Below are 12,809 nucleotides of genomic sequence, written 5' to 3' on the forward strand. Positions count from 1 at the left end.
AGATTAGGCAGCTCACAACTGCCTGTGACTCTAGATTTAGAGGATCCAATGCCTTTTGCATTCTGGGGTCATCTGCATGCATGTGTGTAATTCTACACACACACACACACACACACACACACACACACACACACACACACACGCAGAGACACACACAATTTAAAAATAATTGAAAACACTAAAAATTAAGAAACTAAAAAAATATCTTTTTGCCTGCTGATATGAACAAGACTGGAGGAAAGTTATAAGGCAATGATGTGACTGGGCAAATCAAATTTACATTTCACATTTGAACAACAGTTAAAATTTAAAGCTTTACTCCTTAAAACCTGTAAGCATCTGTAGCAGAGGATGGCATTGTTGGGCATCAATGGGAGTAGAGGGCCTTGGTTCTGTGAAGGCGAGTGAAGGGGAACACTAGGGCAAGAATGGAGGAGTGGGTGGCTGGGTGGGGAAACACCCTCATAGAGGTAGGGATGGGGGCGGGGATGGGATACAGTGGCGATTCCGGAGGGGAAACTGGGAAAGGGTTTTATTTGAAACGTAAATAAAGAAAATATCCAGGAAAAGAACAGAAACTTATCTAAAATCCCATGGTACTAGTTCAGTTTGGTGCTATTTGTTTTCTACCGGCAAAAATCCTGACCTTTACCTCCTTCTGCTCTCAGCGCACTACTATCCCAGATATTCAGGCCAACTTTACTCTCAGCTATCTTGAGTCCCTGACCACACCTCTGTTTCAGCAACTGAAGACTCACTCTCACCTTGGATCAACACAAGAACAAAAGCCCCCAGCATCAGGAAGAGCAGGAGCTTGCCCATCTCAGTCTGAACTGGCAGAAGTCACAGCAGTGCAGCTGGCAGAAAGTACCCAGAATGGGTCAGGGTTGATGAGAGCAGGCTGTAGACTTTTCTCTGAGCTGCTCCCGGGATGTGGGCAGGAGCTTCCTGACATACCTGTCAATGAATGTTTTTTCCAATATTCAAATATAGGAAAGCTCATAGAACCAGCTCCCTCAGAGCTTTAAAGAGCACAGGATGTCCACGGATCATTCACATGTTCTTTATAACCAACGCTCTGCTGTTCACGTCTTTCTCCTTAATATTCCTAAAGTTGATCTCAGGTGGACCATGGCCATTCTTTCTCTGGTTGGTAATGACCTGAATATTCATAGCAACATAGTCTTCTTATGTATGCTCTATAGACCAAGATTTGCATCCATTGTGCATGTCCTTTGCGTTGTAGATCGTTAATTTGCTAGGAATTCATTAAGTATGTAACAAAAATCCACCTGAGCAGTACATATGCAACAGAGGCGGTAATGATGCATCATTTTATTTAAGGAATGATTTCCCATTTCAATCAGCTGTTATTTTAGTTATGCCAAGTATAGACCCTTTCCAAGCAGATTTACCTAGACATGGACTCTTGGTTTCTGATATACACTTGATAGAAAGGTTCAGACAGAATTTCCACACACACGCTTGTTCTAATGTGTGGCACACAGAACACAAAAGACAAATATTTTTCTAATTTTAAAATTTATACCCTTCTACTAATATGTCTTCAGTTCTTTATTTATGCTTTATAAAATACCAAACCTCCACATAAAAATTTATTCAAGAGGAAGAGAAAGGGCATGGTAAGGAAGGAACATAAAGTAAAATCACAGAGTCTATTTAAATTATTGCAACTACCAGTAAATTAGATTTTAAGTAGCACTAAATTTGTGAACATATTTTCTTCTTTGCAAACATTAAGAATATAACAAGAGCAGGAATATAATCATCATCATCATCATCATCATAATATAAAAATTGTGGATAGGTTAAGAGAAGCTTCTTTTGCTGGCATTTCTGGTACCTTAACTGTCCAAGGTCTAGAAACTTGGCTGGCTCACTCCTTACTGTCCTGTTCCCAGCTTCATATTTAGTTACCTTTCTTATACCACCAAGAACAACCTGTTCAGGGATGCTATCACCCTCAGTGGTCTGAGGCCTACATATCAATTAGTAATCAAGAGCATGCCCTATTGATGTGCTCACAGTCAAAACTGATGGGGGCAGTTGTTAAATAGAAATTTCTTCCTTCCAGGTTCCTCATGGTGACAATCATGATTAGCCACCAAAAAGATGTAGTGACTATTAATGTGAAAACTCCTGACAGGACTAAGGTCCCTAGTTCATATAGCAACAAGAATTACAGTTTTGAGTTGTAAAGTTTCATGAACATTGGTCTTTACAGCTTGGTATTTCACATGAGTTCCTTAAAGAATTAGATCCTGCAGTGTCTCATATCTGTTTCATGCCTCTGTGCTCCATTGTTTATGCTCAAGCTGCTTTCTGGAGCTTGTTAGCTACCTTCTCACTACTGTTGCTACTAATGATGTGAAATGCTGTCTTCTGGATATAACATGACTGTCATACCAATGAAGTCACAGCAGGAGTGGCTATTTGTAGAAGACCTGCAAGAGGCTGGCCCAATAAACAATCCAACTGATTGTATTGGGGAGGGTTTCATGAGGCTCTACTCCTATCTGAGGAGCTACAGAGAATTAATGTTTGTTGGAGGAAGGGGAGGCAGGAGCCAGTGGTATGACCATTAGTAAACTATAGTTGTTCAATTTAAGGACCCCTCACCCCTTATAATGTAAGAAACTCTAATTAAACACAGTGTGTCACACAAACAAAGCAAACAATGATAACAAATCAACAAAAAAAGGATATAAAAAGAGGGCATTTTGGGAGGGGGACTGGTATAAAAGAGAATAATGGAGGGATTATTATCAAAAATCTATTTCCTCCCTTTTTTATTGAAAAGAGATGTTTTTCCTGTAATATATTCTGATTACTATTTTCTCTGACTCTACTCTTCCCAGTTCCTCCCCTCTTTCCTCTGATCTCAATCTACTTCCTTTCTGTCTTTCATTAGGAAACACCAGGCTTCTAAGGGATAGTGAATTAATAATAATTGATCTCCTAATTGTGCCTTGGATATATTGTACATTTTGCGTTAGGAGCTTTTGCATTTTGCATTTTCTTTGACTATCTGGTAGATATTTTCCATGGTATCTTCTATCCCCGAGATTCTCTCTTGCATGTCTTGTATGTTGTTGGTGATTCTTACATCAATGTCTTCTGATCTCTTTCAAAGGTTTTTTTTTTTTTTTTTTTTTTTTTTTTTTTTTTTTTTTTTTTTATCGACAGTATTGCTTTTTTTAAAATTTATTTATTGTTCCATTTTCAATTTTAGATCCTGGATGGCTTTGTTCAATTTCTTCACTTGTTTTGTTGTTTTCTGTAATTCTTTAAGGGCTTTTTATGTTTTGTCTTTAAGGGCTTCTACTTGTTTACCTGTGTCCTCCTGTATTTCTTTAAGGGAGCTATTTATGTCTTTCTTAAAGTTTTCTATCATCATCATTAGATGTGGTTTTAAATCCAAATCTTGCTTTTCTTGTGTGTTGGAGTATCTACAACTTGTTGTGGTTGGAGAACTGTGTTCTGGTGATGCCAAGTGCTCTTCATTTCTGTTGCTTAGGTTCTTGCACTTGCTTCTAGCCATGTGGTTATCTCTGATGTTAGTTGGTATTGCTGTCTTTGACTGGATTTTGTCCCTCTTGTGGGCATGTGAGCCTGTGATATTAGGAATGAGAGCACTCCTGGGAGACCAACTCTCTAGCCAGGATTTGGGTACAGAGGGCTGTGGCACAGCCTTAGCTCTGGAGCACAGATGGAAACCAGAAGAATCCTGTCTCTGGCTGCTCTGTGATTCTTGTTACCTGTGTACTCCTGGATGGTTCTTCTTTGAATAGTTTTTGGAGCAAAAGTGGTGGTCTCACCTCTGAGCTTAGGAGTGGGACTCCAGGTAGACCAGCCCTCTCTGGGCAGAATTTGTCTTTGTAAGGCTGTAGGACAGACTTAGCTCCAGGGCACAAAAGAAGACTGGAAGGATCCTGTTCTCTACAACAAGGTATTTTATATTACTTGTGACTATTGTTAAGAGTGACATTTCTAGTTGTGTTTTTTTTTTTTGAAATAGGACAGTTCATTAAGAGAGGAAAGGTCCAAGAATATAGAGGGCTAGTAATACTGTATTTCTTATAGCCTTTATATACTTTACAGTATCATGTGAAACAATGTCAAAAGCCAGTAGAGACAATGGCTGATGCACATAGAATTATGTTCCTATCCAGAGGCCTCCCTGTTCCTTCCACCAACATTAATAAGACATTCATTCCTTTGTCTTGAACTTCAAGTGTAGCCTCTTTTATCATTTCGTATGTCAGCAGGCTAGGAAATCTGCCAGGAGACCCTGACTGGCCTTGACTCTGCCTTACGGCAGGCTTCCACAGCAGCAGGCAAAATGGCTCCTGACAATTCAGATAATTATTTTATTAAGAGAGATTGTGTTAATTAATTTTATATCCTGAATTAAGTTTATTAGTATTTTGATGGTATTTACAGATATATACACTAATTAAATTAAAATTTAGTTTTCTTTTTTTATATTTTTTTTCTGTTTTACTGATGGGGCCACACTGTTCCTATATAAACAATTGTAAGGTCTTCCAAACTTGTCTGTATTTTTAACTTTTGAAGCATTGAATCTATTGGAATCCACTAATGGAACTCTAAGCCTGAACTTTTCTTTGTAAACTCTTGATTGCTAATTAGGTCTTTGCTTGTTGTCAATATATTCAAACTTATTTTCCTTCTTGAGTAAATTTGGTAATTTTGTCTTCTAAAGAAGATGCTTATTTTACCTGGTTATCTAAATTGTTTGTGTATAAGTACTGATAACATTTCTAGATAGTCACTTCTTTCTCTCTTAGAAATAATATGCAATCTTTAATTCTCAATGTTACATTACTGTAACCTTAAGAAAATTTACATTTCTCTTTTTTCTTACCTTCATGAACTGTTCTAAACATTTTTATACTGGTTTAATCACTGATTTCTTTACATTGCTTTTATAAGAAATTATGTGCATATGTATAAGGGTGTGGATAAAATTACTGTGCCATTGCAGGTCAGAGGAGGACATTGGATCTCCTGAACCTGTAATTCAAACAGATGTAAGACTATATTCTGGGAACTGAACTCAGTTCCTCTGTAAAAACAATGTATTTGTTTTACCAATAAGCCATCAATTCTGAATAAAAATAGAGTTTCTATTGTTGTGATGAGATACCACGACCAACAGAAACCTGGGAAGGAAACATTTACTTGGCTTACACTTCCATACTAAAGTCTGTCATTGAAAGAAATAAATGTAGAAACTCATACAGAGAAGGATTCTGGATGTAAGAGCAGATGCAAAAGCCATGGAGGAATGTTGCCTATTGGCTTATTCCTCATGGGTTATTTAGTCTGTTTTCTTATAGAAGCTAAAACCACCTACTCAGCAATATTACCACCCACAAATGACTGGACCCTTACCTATCAATCACTGCTTAATAAAAGATCCTATATCTGGATACTTTGGAAATATTTTCTCAATTGAGGTTCCTTTCATTCAGATGACTCTAATTTGCATCAAGTTGTTATAAAACAAGCCACGGAAGCTCCCTACTATTTTTCTATTTAATGTTTTGTTTATTTCCATTTGTATCTATATTCTTACCTCCATCCTGATTGCCCGTGTGTTTAATTTATTTTTGTTTATACTACTTCTTAAGGTTTTCATACTAAAAGTATGAAAAACAACTAGATAGAAATTTTCAGGAAGGTTATAAAGACATGTCTTGGTGTGGCTTCTACACTATGTTGTGTTTACTATGGAAAATAATGGAGGGTCCTTCTAAGTCAACCTCTATAAATTATTCTCAAGTGGAAGCCAGATTTATTAATATACTCTATTGAAAATCTAGATAATTCTATTTAATCCTTACATTGTTGTAGAAACAATTAACAAATTATTGGGTTTTTCTTTTACCTTTGGAATGCAGACCTACCTCCCTAGCCACCTCATTGTCATTAGTATATTTTCTAGTCCTCAGCAAAAACGGAGGGGGCTCTATTCACACGTGGAGATGATGAAAATTCTGGTGTTCTGACAGTATAGCACTGACTAGTCTCATGACAAAAGTAAGTGCAAGTGAATGGTCTTCAAGGACAGTTGAGTATTCTCTTTTTGGATTAGTACATATTGTTTAGATATTTTCTACATCCCATATCTCTCATGGGGGTAGAGACCTAGTTTCTTTTAATCATTGCCTTGCAATATTGTGTTCTTCACTTACTTGAGGGCTGTTTTTATCTGACCACTGATGCTTCCTCTCCTGATGAAGAAGAAATTGTTCTTTCCACCCTGGATCACTAGTAGACTTCCTATGGGCACTAGGGAGATTTCTAGGAAACAGAGGCTTTGCACTTTGACAACTGAACTTTTTCTCCTATTCCCCTCATCACCCAGGCTGTCTGTCCACAAGAGATCTCATCCTTTCGGGTCTATCACTCACAGCTAGCCTCACTGATCTACTGAATACAAGCTCAATGTGAAAGCATTCTTATCACAATTGAAACTATGTGTATATTCTGGATATTGAATTCAGATCACCAAGCTTGGTGGTAATTTTTTTTTTTACTCACTGGGCTTTGTCATAGCCACTTAGATATTTTTAGATTCATCTACTACCCCTCCTTTGTTTTTGTTTTTCAAAATAATATTTTCATTTATTCTTTATAAATTTCACATTATAAATCTAGGAGATACAGTCTCAAAGTAAACTTCCTGTTTCCATGACGTTATGTGGTCTTTCCACCATCCATTGCACAATGAAACTTGAGCCTTAATGGAACAGAATTTTTATTCCCAATCTGCAGTTTCTACCTTGATGAAAGATCTATAGAAATGTTATATTTACAAGAAGCCTTAAATAGCACAAGGCCTTGTTTTTTTTTTCTTCTCTGTAGAATAATTAATGACAATAGGCTATAAAGGGTCAATGAGTTCAATTTTGCATTTAGACCATGTATCTAAAATCTACTGGTGAATAAAAGCATTAGGGGAGGATAAAGAGAAAGGGGAATAAAAGCAGGCACAAAGAAAATAATGAGATAGAGAAAATGAGGGAGCAGGGACGGGGTAAGCAAGTAAAAATATTATAGTAGACTTTATAGTAACATGTGATTTCAATATTTTCCCACTGAATATCTTTTGATATGTTCCATGTCAATAAGTTTGCATTGACAGTATAATTCCTTATGATGGCTGCATCATAAGGTGTTTCAATGAATGGATGCTTGATGTCAACCATCTGCTTTCTGTGTGCCTTTATATGATACCAGTAGAGTTATAAAATTTGTTTTTAATAATTATTTTCTCTTTGTGTCTAATTTATCCACAAATTCAACTTCTGGGTGAGAAATTTAGATTCATAAATACTTAAAAATATTTTATTTAATATTTATATGTGCACAAGTATTTAGATAAAATCTACGTCTATTTTCTCCTTTATGACCCTATCTACTTTCCCTCCCGATGGTTTGTACTCTCTTTTATTTAATATCTCTTGAGTTCATTTAGTGCTGCCTGAATATGTTTGTGCCTGGGGTCATCTGCTATAGTATGGGTAATCTTTTAGGAACTGTATTCCTGAAAAAAATTGACTACCTCTGCCCAAGATGTAATCAATCTCCTCAGACAGTGGATACATTTTATGAGCTCCTAAATTTTCCATGCTTGTATTTTGGCTGACTTTTTTATTTTTGTGTTTTACATAATTCATTTGTCTTAGTTGATTTTATATTGCTTTGATGAGACTTCAGGACCATGGCAACTGTACAAGAAATAATTGGGGAATATCTCTAAACTTAAGAATAAAAGTAATTTACCCCCCACTTCTTTTTTTAAAAAAAACATATTTTAATTACTTATAGTTTATGAACTGTATACAGTGTGTTTTAATCAAATCCACCCTTCAGTCTTCTGCTCCAACTTCTATATAATATTTCCTCCCACACACACATCTCCCTCCTAACTCCACTTACTATTTTTACTTTTAAACCACTGATTCCAGTTAGTGATGTTGGTGTGTGCATAGCTTTAAGAACACCCACTAAAGCATAGGAAACCTTCCCAGATTCACATTCTTGAATAAAAGTTATGTACCTTTCCTCAGAAGTCACCTATTGTCAACACTTCCTGATCTAGGAACAGGGGTATACAAGTCACTTTCCCATCCATATTGGAGGTCAAATTGGCTTGATCGTATGTAGGTTTTCTGAATGCAACACATCCACAACAAATTTGTTCCAAATACCGACATGATAGCTTACCACCACCTGTAACTATAGTTCTATATGATGTGATACCCTGTTTTGGTGTACATTGTGCATATAAATTCACACAGACAAACAAACATAAATAAAAAATAAATGAATAGACTTTTTCTAAGTGACACTTATTTAGACAATTGTTTATTACTCTGTCTACTAATAACAAATAGGAATAGATTCATCTCTACAGCTTGACCTACACAACCATGGACTCTTGACCAAGAAGGTAACATAACCAGGTGTGTGTTCCATTTCGTGGGATACATCTCAAATGCACCCAGAAAGCAATTGGCTACCCATAACATCAAAGACTATCACACCAGTGAACATAACTTCCTTGACCAGTCATTATAATAGCTGTTGTGGCTCACAGCTGAGTAATGATTTTCCTTTCCCAGCATCCTATATAGTTTTCAGCTCTATGAATGCTAGTCACAGGGAGGAAGCTCCCAAGTGAGCACAAACTTGATTTATCCAGGTTCTATGGCCAAATTGTGTAGTGTCTTTAGCAACAGGGTTTTACCATCAAGTTCTAATGATGGGATGAGAGAAATGGAAGCACTCTGTATTGTTTTGTGGTCTAAAATTGGGATTCAAAAGAGTTTTCAATAAAGAAACATGTATTGTTGGATTAATGTAATTCTATGTCCCCTTCCCACATGAAGCCGTATTTTTCTTTATTAATACTCCAGGACTACATTCCTATGTGATTCAGTCTGACATGATTGCTGTCATTTTGAAATGTCACTAAATAATCTTACATGATTTCTCAGTAAGATTTCCCACTATCTTATAAATAAGTGATGGAATTGGTGTTCTGTGGTAATTTATGATCCAATTAATGTCATCAACACTTGTAATATGCATGAAATTCTCTCTCTCTCTCTCTCTCTCTCTCTCTCTCTCTCTCTCTCTCAAATTTTAATAAAATTACTTTTGTCATGGCCATTGTAAATACTCTTCTTTATGCAGCAAATTTTTGGAATCCACTGGTCTTGGTAGCATTTAGAACTATGCTTCAGACAGTATACCAAATAAATTGTACTGTGAGCATTTATGAATTTATCTTTCTTCTATGTAAGGATATTTTCTAAGGGGCTAATGATCTTTATTTCAAACTTGTCTGTCCATTACTGCTCTGTCTCACTTAGGTGTCTCTCTCTTTCTCTTCCTGCTGCCAGTTATCCTAATCACTGTCTACTTTGTATTTTTTCTCTAGTTTAAACTTTTCCTTTAGTCTCTGTTTCACCATAATTTTTATTTTCCTGAGATCATCATATATAAAATGAATATACACAGTAATTTTCCTATTAATCATATAATTTTGGGAACTTACTGTTGGTATCTCCATTCTGTGCATATGAAATAATTATTCAAATTTCAATAAAGGAATCTTTCAAATTTCTCACATAACATGAAGTTAAATTCTAATTTTTATCTTTTTATTATAATAGTTGGATAAATACTGTCTTAATTATACTTTAAGTGTTTTGAAAATAACTTTGAGATATAAATATTTTATGCTACTTTAATAAATATGGCCTGGTAGATACTAGTAAGAAAGCACAGTGATTAAACTAAAGAGGAATACTACTGCTATCCCTGAGATAATATTGCATCTGTGTATGTGACTACATGATAGCAATAGCATAGGTATTGAGACTCTAAAGCATGTGAGAGTTAACAAACCAGCAAAGGAAATGTCAAAAGAGTGGCTGATAAATCTAATATAAATAACTAATTATGTTTATAAATTATGAGTGTTTTCTAAAAATTTTTTTGATTATTACATTTCCTGTTACAAAACTATGTTGATAGTTGAAACCCACATCTCATCATTGACTCTCTAAATGCAATATTATATTCAAATATACTAAAGACTAGCATCCTACACAGGTCTCTTCAGATAAGTATAGGTGACTAGTACTCAGCTATTTTTTTTAATCCTAACATACTTGTCTTTGACCATGAGAACATAGTGAAGTGAATAGAAATACCATGGCCAAGAGCTGAGTGGACAGGGTTAGCTATGGTCAAATAACTTCCCCTAAATAATGGTAAGTATTATACTCATCAAATATACTGACTATTTCCTGCAATTGAGTTTCAGAAAGCCTTCTAACTTCTCTTTGTCTTTCCAGCTCTGAATAATACAAACTCTCCCTCTACTACCTCTTTTACGCTGTGCCAGTAATTTTTCTGAAAATATGATTCCCTGTTTCGATGTAGTCTGCTTTTCTTCATCCCCTACATAAAGATCTACCAGAAAATGTACCCTTTTGCAATGGTGTTTTTAGTCCATCTGAACATCAGATTGTAAGGGTAAATGAAATCTACTAGGAGGTACTACAGAGCCAGAAGTAGAGCATTTTTCAGAAGACAGAGTTGAGGTTTGTGTGACCTATGTATTTTCTCTTTCTTATTATTGGAATGTGAAAACAAAAACACTGGGTTTGCAAAGAAATATTTGCTGACATAGAGAAGAATATTGGGCCTTGGGTTTTATTAATTTTGAGAACACAGGGTTATGTAGTATTTAAATTACCATTACTTTAGTCCTCATTCAACTCTTTATGTTGATTCTCTAAAAGTATTGATGAGATATCTAAGTTAGCAGTGCCATCATTACAATAGTTCTTGTTCTTACAGCAAAGCGTTTCTCTCAGGAGGTCATGGAAAATTTGAAACATGCCAGGCGCACAGGGTTTACAAGAAAGTTTCGCGTAACGAAAAAGGTATAACCCTAAAAAGAAGAAAACCAAAAGTTATCAACATGCCTCCCTTGAGAACCTCATAATTTTTCTGAAGAATTGTTTAAACCCAGGGGTATGGCTGCATCTCATCTATGTATATCTAGCTGTAGTCAGCCAAAATGCCTATCTTTAACCAGAGAGCCATGCCTTGGTCTGTGACTTCAGAACCCATAAGATCCAAGCTTCCCTCTGCACCTTAAGTCCAAAATTTGTGAATACTACTGGATATTTTGTGTATCTCCCTCAAAGACTTGCTTACCTGTGAAACGATTAGCATAATAATAGTTTTCTGTGGCGCAAGTCCTGTTTTCTGAAAATACGTCAAACTTCCAGCATGATTTCATGCCAGTGCGGCATTTGTACCCATCATGGTGCTTACATAGATTACAATGTTTAATCACTAAAGTAAAGGGAGATTTTAAAAGGTTAGATGTATGGAAAATAACTTCAGAAAGTCAAGATTATATAAGCCCAATGAGAATTAATTTGGCACTCCTAATCCACCCTCTGATATTTATTAATGGCAGCAAATATTCCCTCCAAGAATTTTTTATGCATCTACAAAGAAAGCTCTAAAAAGAAGACCCTGAAGTAGTGAGTGAGGCATGGAGAGGGACAGTGTGTAGATGGTCCAAGAATTCCTTTCCTGTGGCAGTATGATTTTTTAAATCAATGCAAACCAAATATACCGTACAGCTAATTGTCAGCACTCTTTCTCCTGTGAAAAGAAAGAAAATTCACTTTAAGTCATTTAATAGCACCCCACACTGAAGTACACTAATCTGTTTCTCCTATGCCTTAACATTCTCCTCTCTGTCCAGGCCTTACCTATGTCCATGAGGAGAATTATGGAAACACTCAGCAAAAGCTTCTGGAACATAATTGGGCCTCTTTCTGTCAAGGTCTCATCAGGAGGTTCCAGTTATATTTATTTTCATCATTTGCCCTCAGGCATCCAACTAGAATCATAAATTTAAGGTCAAACCAACTGAATCTTCTCCATAATGTTCCAGGAAGAGGGTACATCCTGTCTGTGTCTATATTTCTCCAACCACTTGGAACAGACACCTTGTAACATTTTATTGGATCAATCATAAGACTTCAGTTCATACTCTGTTTTTGTTAGCATTTCCATGGCAGTGAAGAGACACTATAACAAGGCAACTCTTCAAAGGGACAACACTTAATTGGGGCTGGTTTAGAGGTTCACAGATTCAATTCATTATCACCATAATGGGAAGCACTGTCCAGGAAGACATGGTGCTGGAGGAGCCAAGAGTTCTAAATCTTGTTCCAAAAGCAAAGTAGGAGGATTTCAAAGCCAATCCCACAGTGACACACTACCTGCAACAAGGCCACCCCATCTAATCCTGCCATTCCTATGGCCAGGCATATTTAAACCAGCACATACTGGGGAGAATTTCTTGCCTTTTCATTTGTTTGTATTGGTTTATTACCTGGATTCCTCAGCTTTGCATCTACATGACATCCTTTCAGATATGATAAAGCCAAGGCAATAAAGCTTTTGTGAATAATTTATTCGGTCCCTTTCTGAGACCACAGTCTTCCTGACTTGAATTTGTATTACATCTAACAACCCTCAGTTTCTTGCACAGTGTGGGGACAGAACCTGAGCTTCACACTTTATCTGTATTTTGAGTGCTCAGGCTTTATCTAAGTGGGTAGAAGAGTCTTAGGAAAAGAGAAAAGAGATTGAAGGAAAGAGGATACCAGCCTTTTATGAGTTTAATTAATTATTTTTCTAAGGAAGACAAA

General features: G+C 36.2%; 1 protein-coding gene across 2 annotated transcripts; it reads right to left on the bottom strand.

Annotated features, from left to right (window-relative positions):
- Positions 1-10,832: 10,832 nt before the first annotated feature.
- Positions 10,833-11,913, bottom strand: LOC308430964 (prostate and testis expressed protein 13-like; the record flags this gene model as incomplete). Of its 2 annotated transcripts, XM_080930246.1 has the most annotated exons (4): positions 10,833-11,023; positions 11,293-11,433; positions 11,728-11,751; positions 11,862-11,913. In XM_080930246.1, 4 exons carry the CDS (start codon positions 11,911-11,913, stop codon positions 10,833-10,835), a joined length of 408 nt encoding a protein of 135 aa, XP_080786372.1. The 2 variants fall into 2 exon arrangements, with proteins under 2 accessions (XP_080786372.1, XP_080786373.1); XM_080930247.1 differs by lacking the exon at positions 11,728-11,751.
- Positions 11,914-12,809: the final 896 nt, after the last annotated feature.

Source organism: Micromys minutus (assembly GCF_963924665.1).
Source record: "Micromys minutus genome assembly, chromosome: 16".
In the NCBI taxonomy this organism is placed as follows: Eukaryota; Metazoa; Chordata; class Mammalia; order Rodentia; family Muridae; genus Micromys; species Micromys minutus.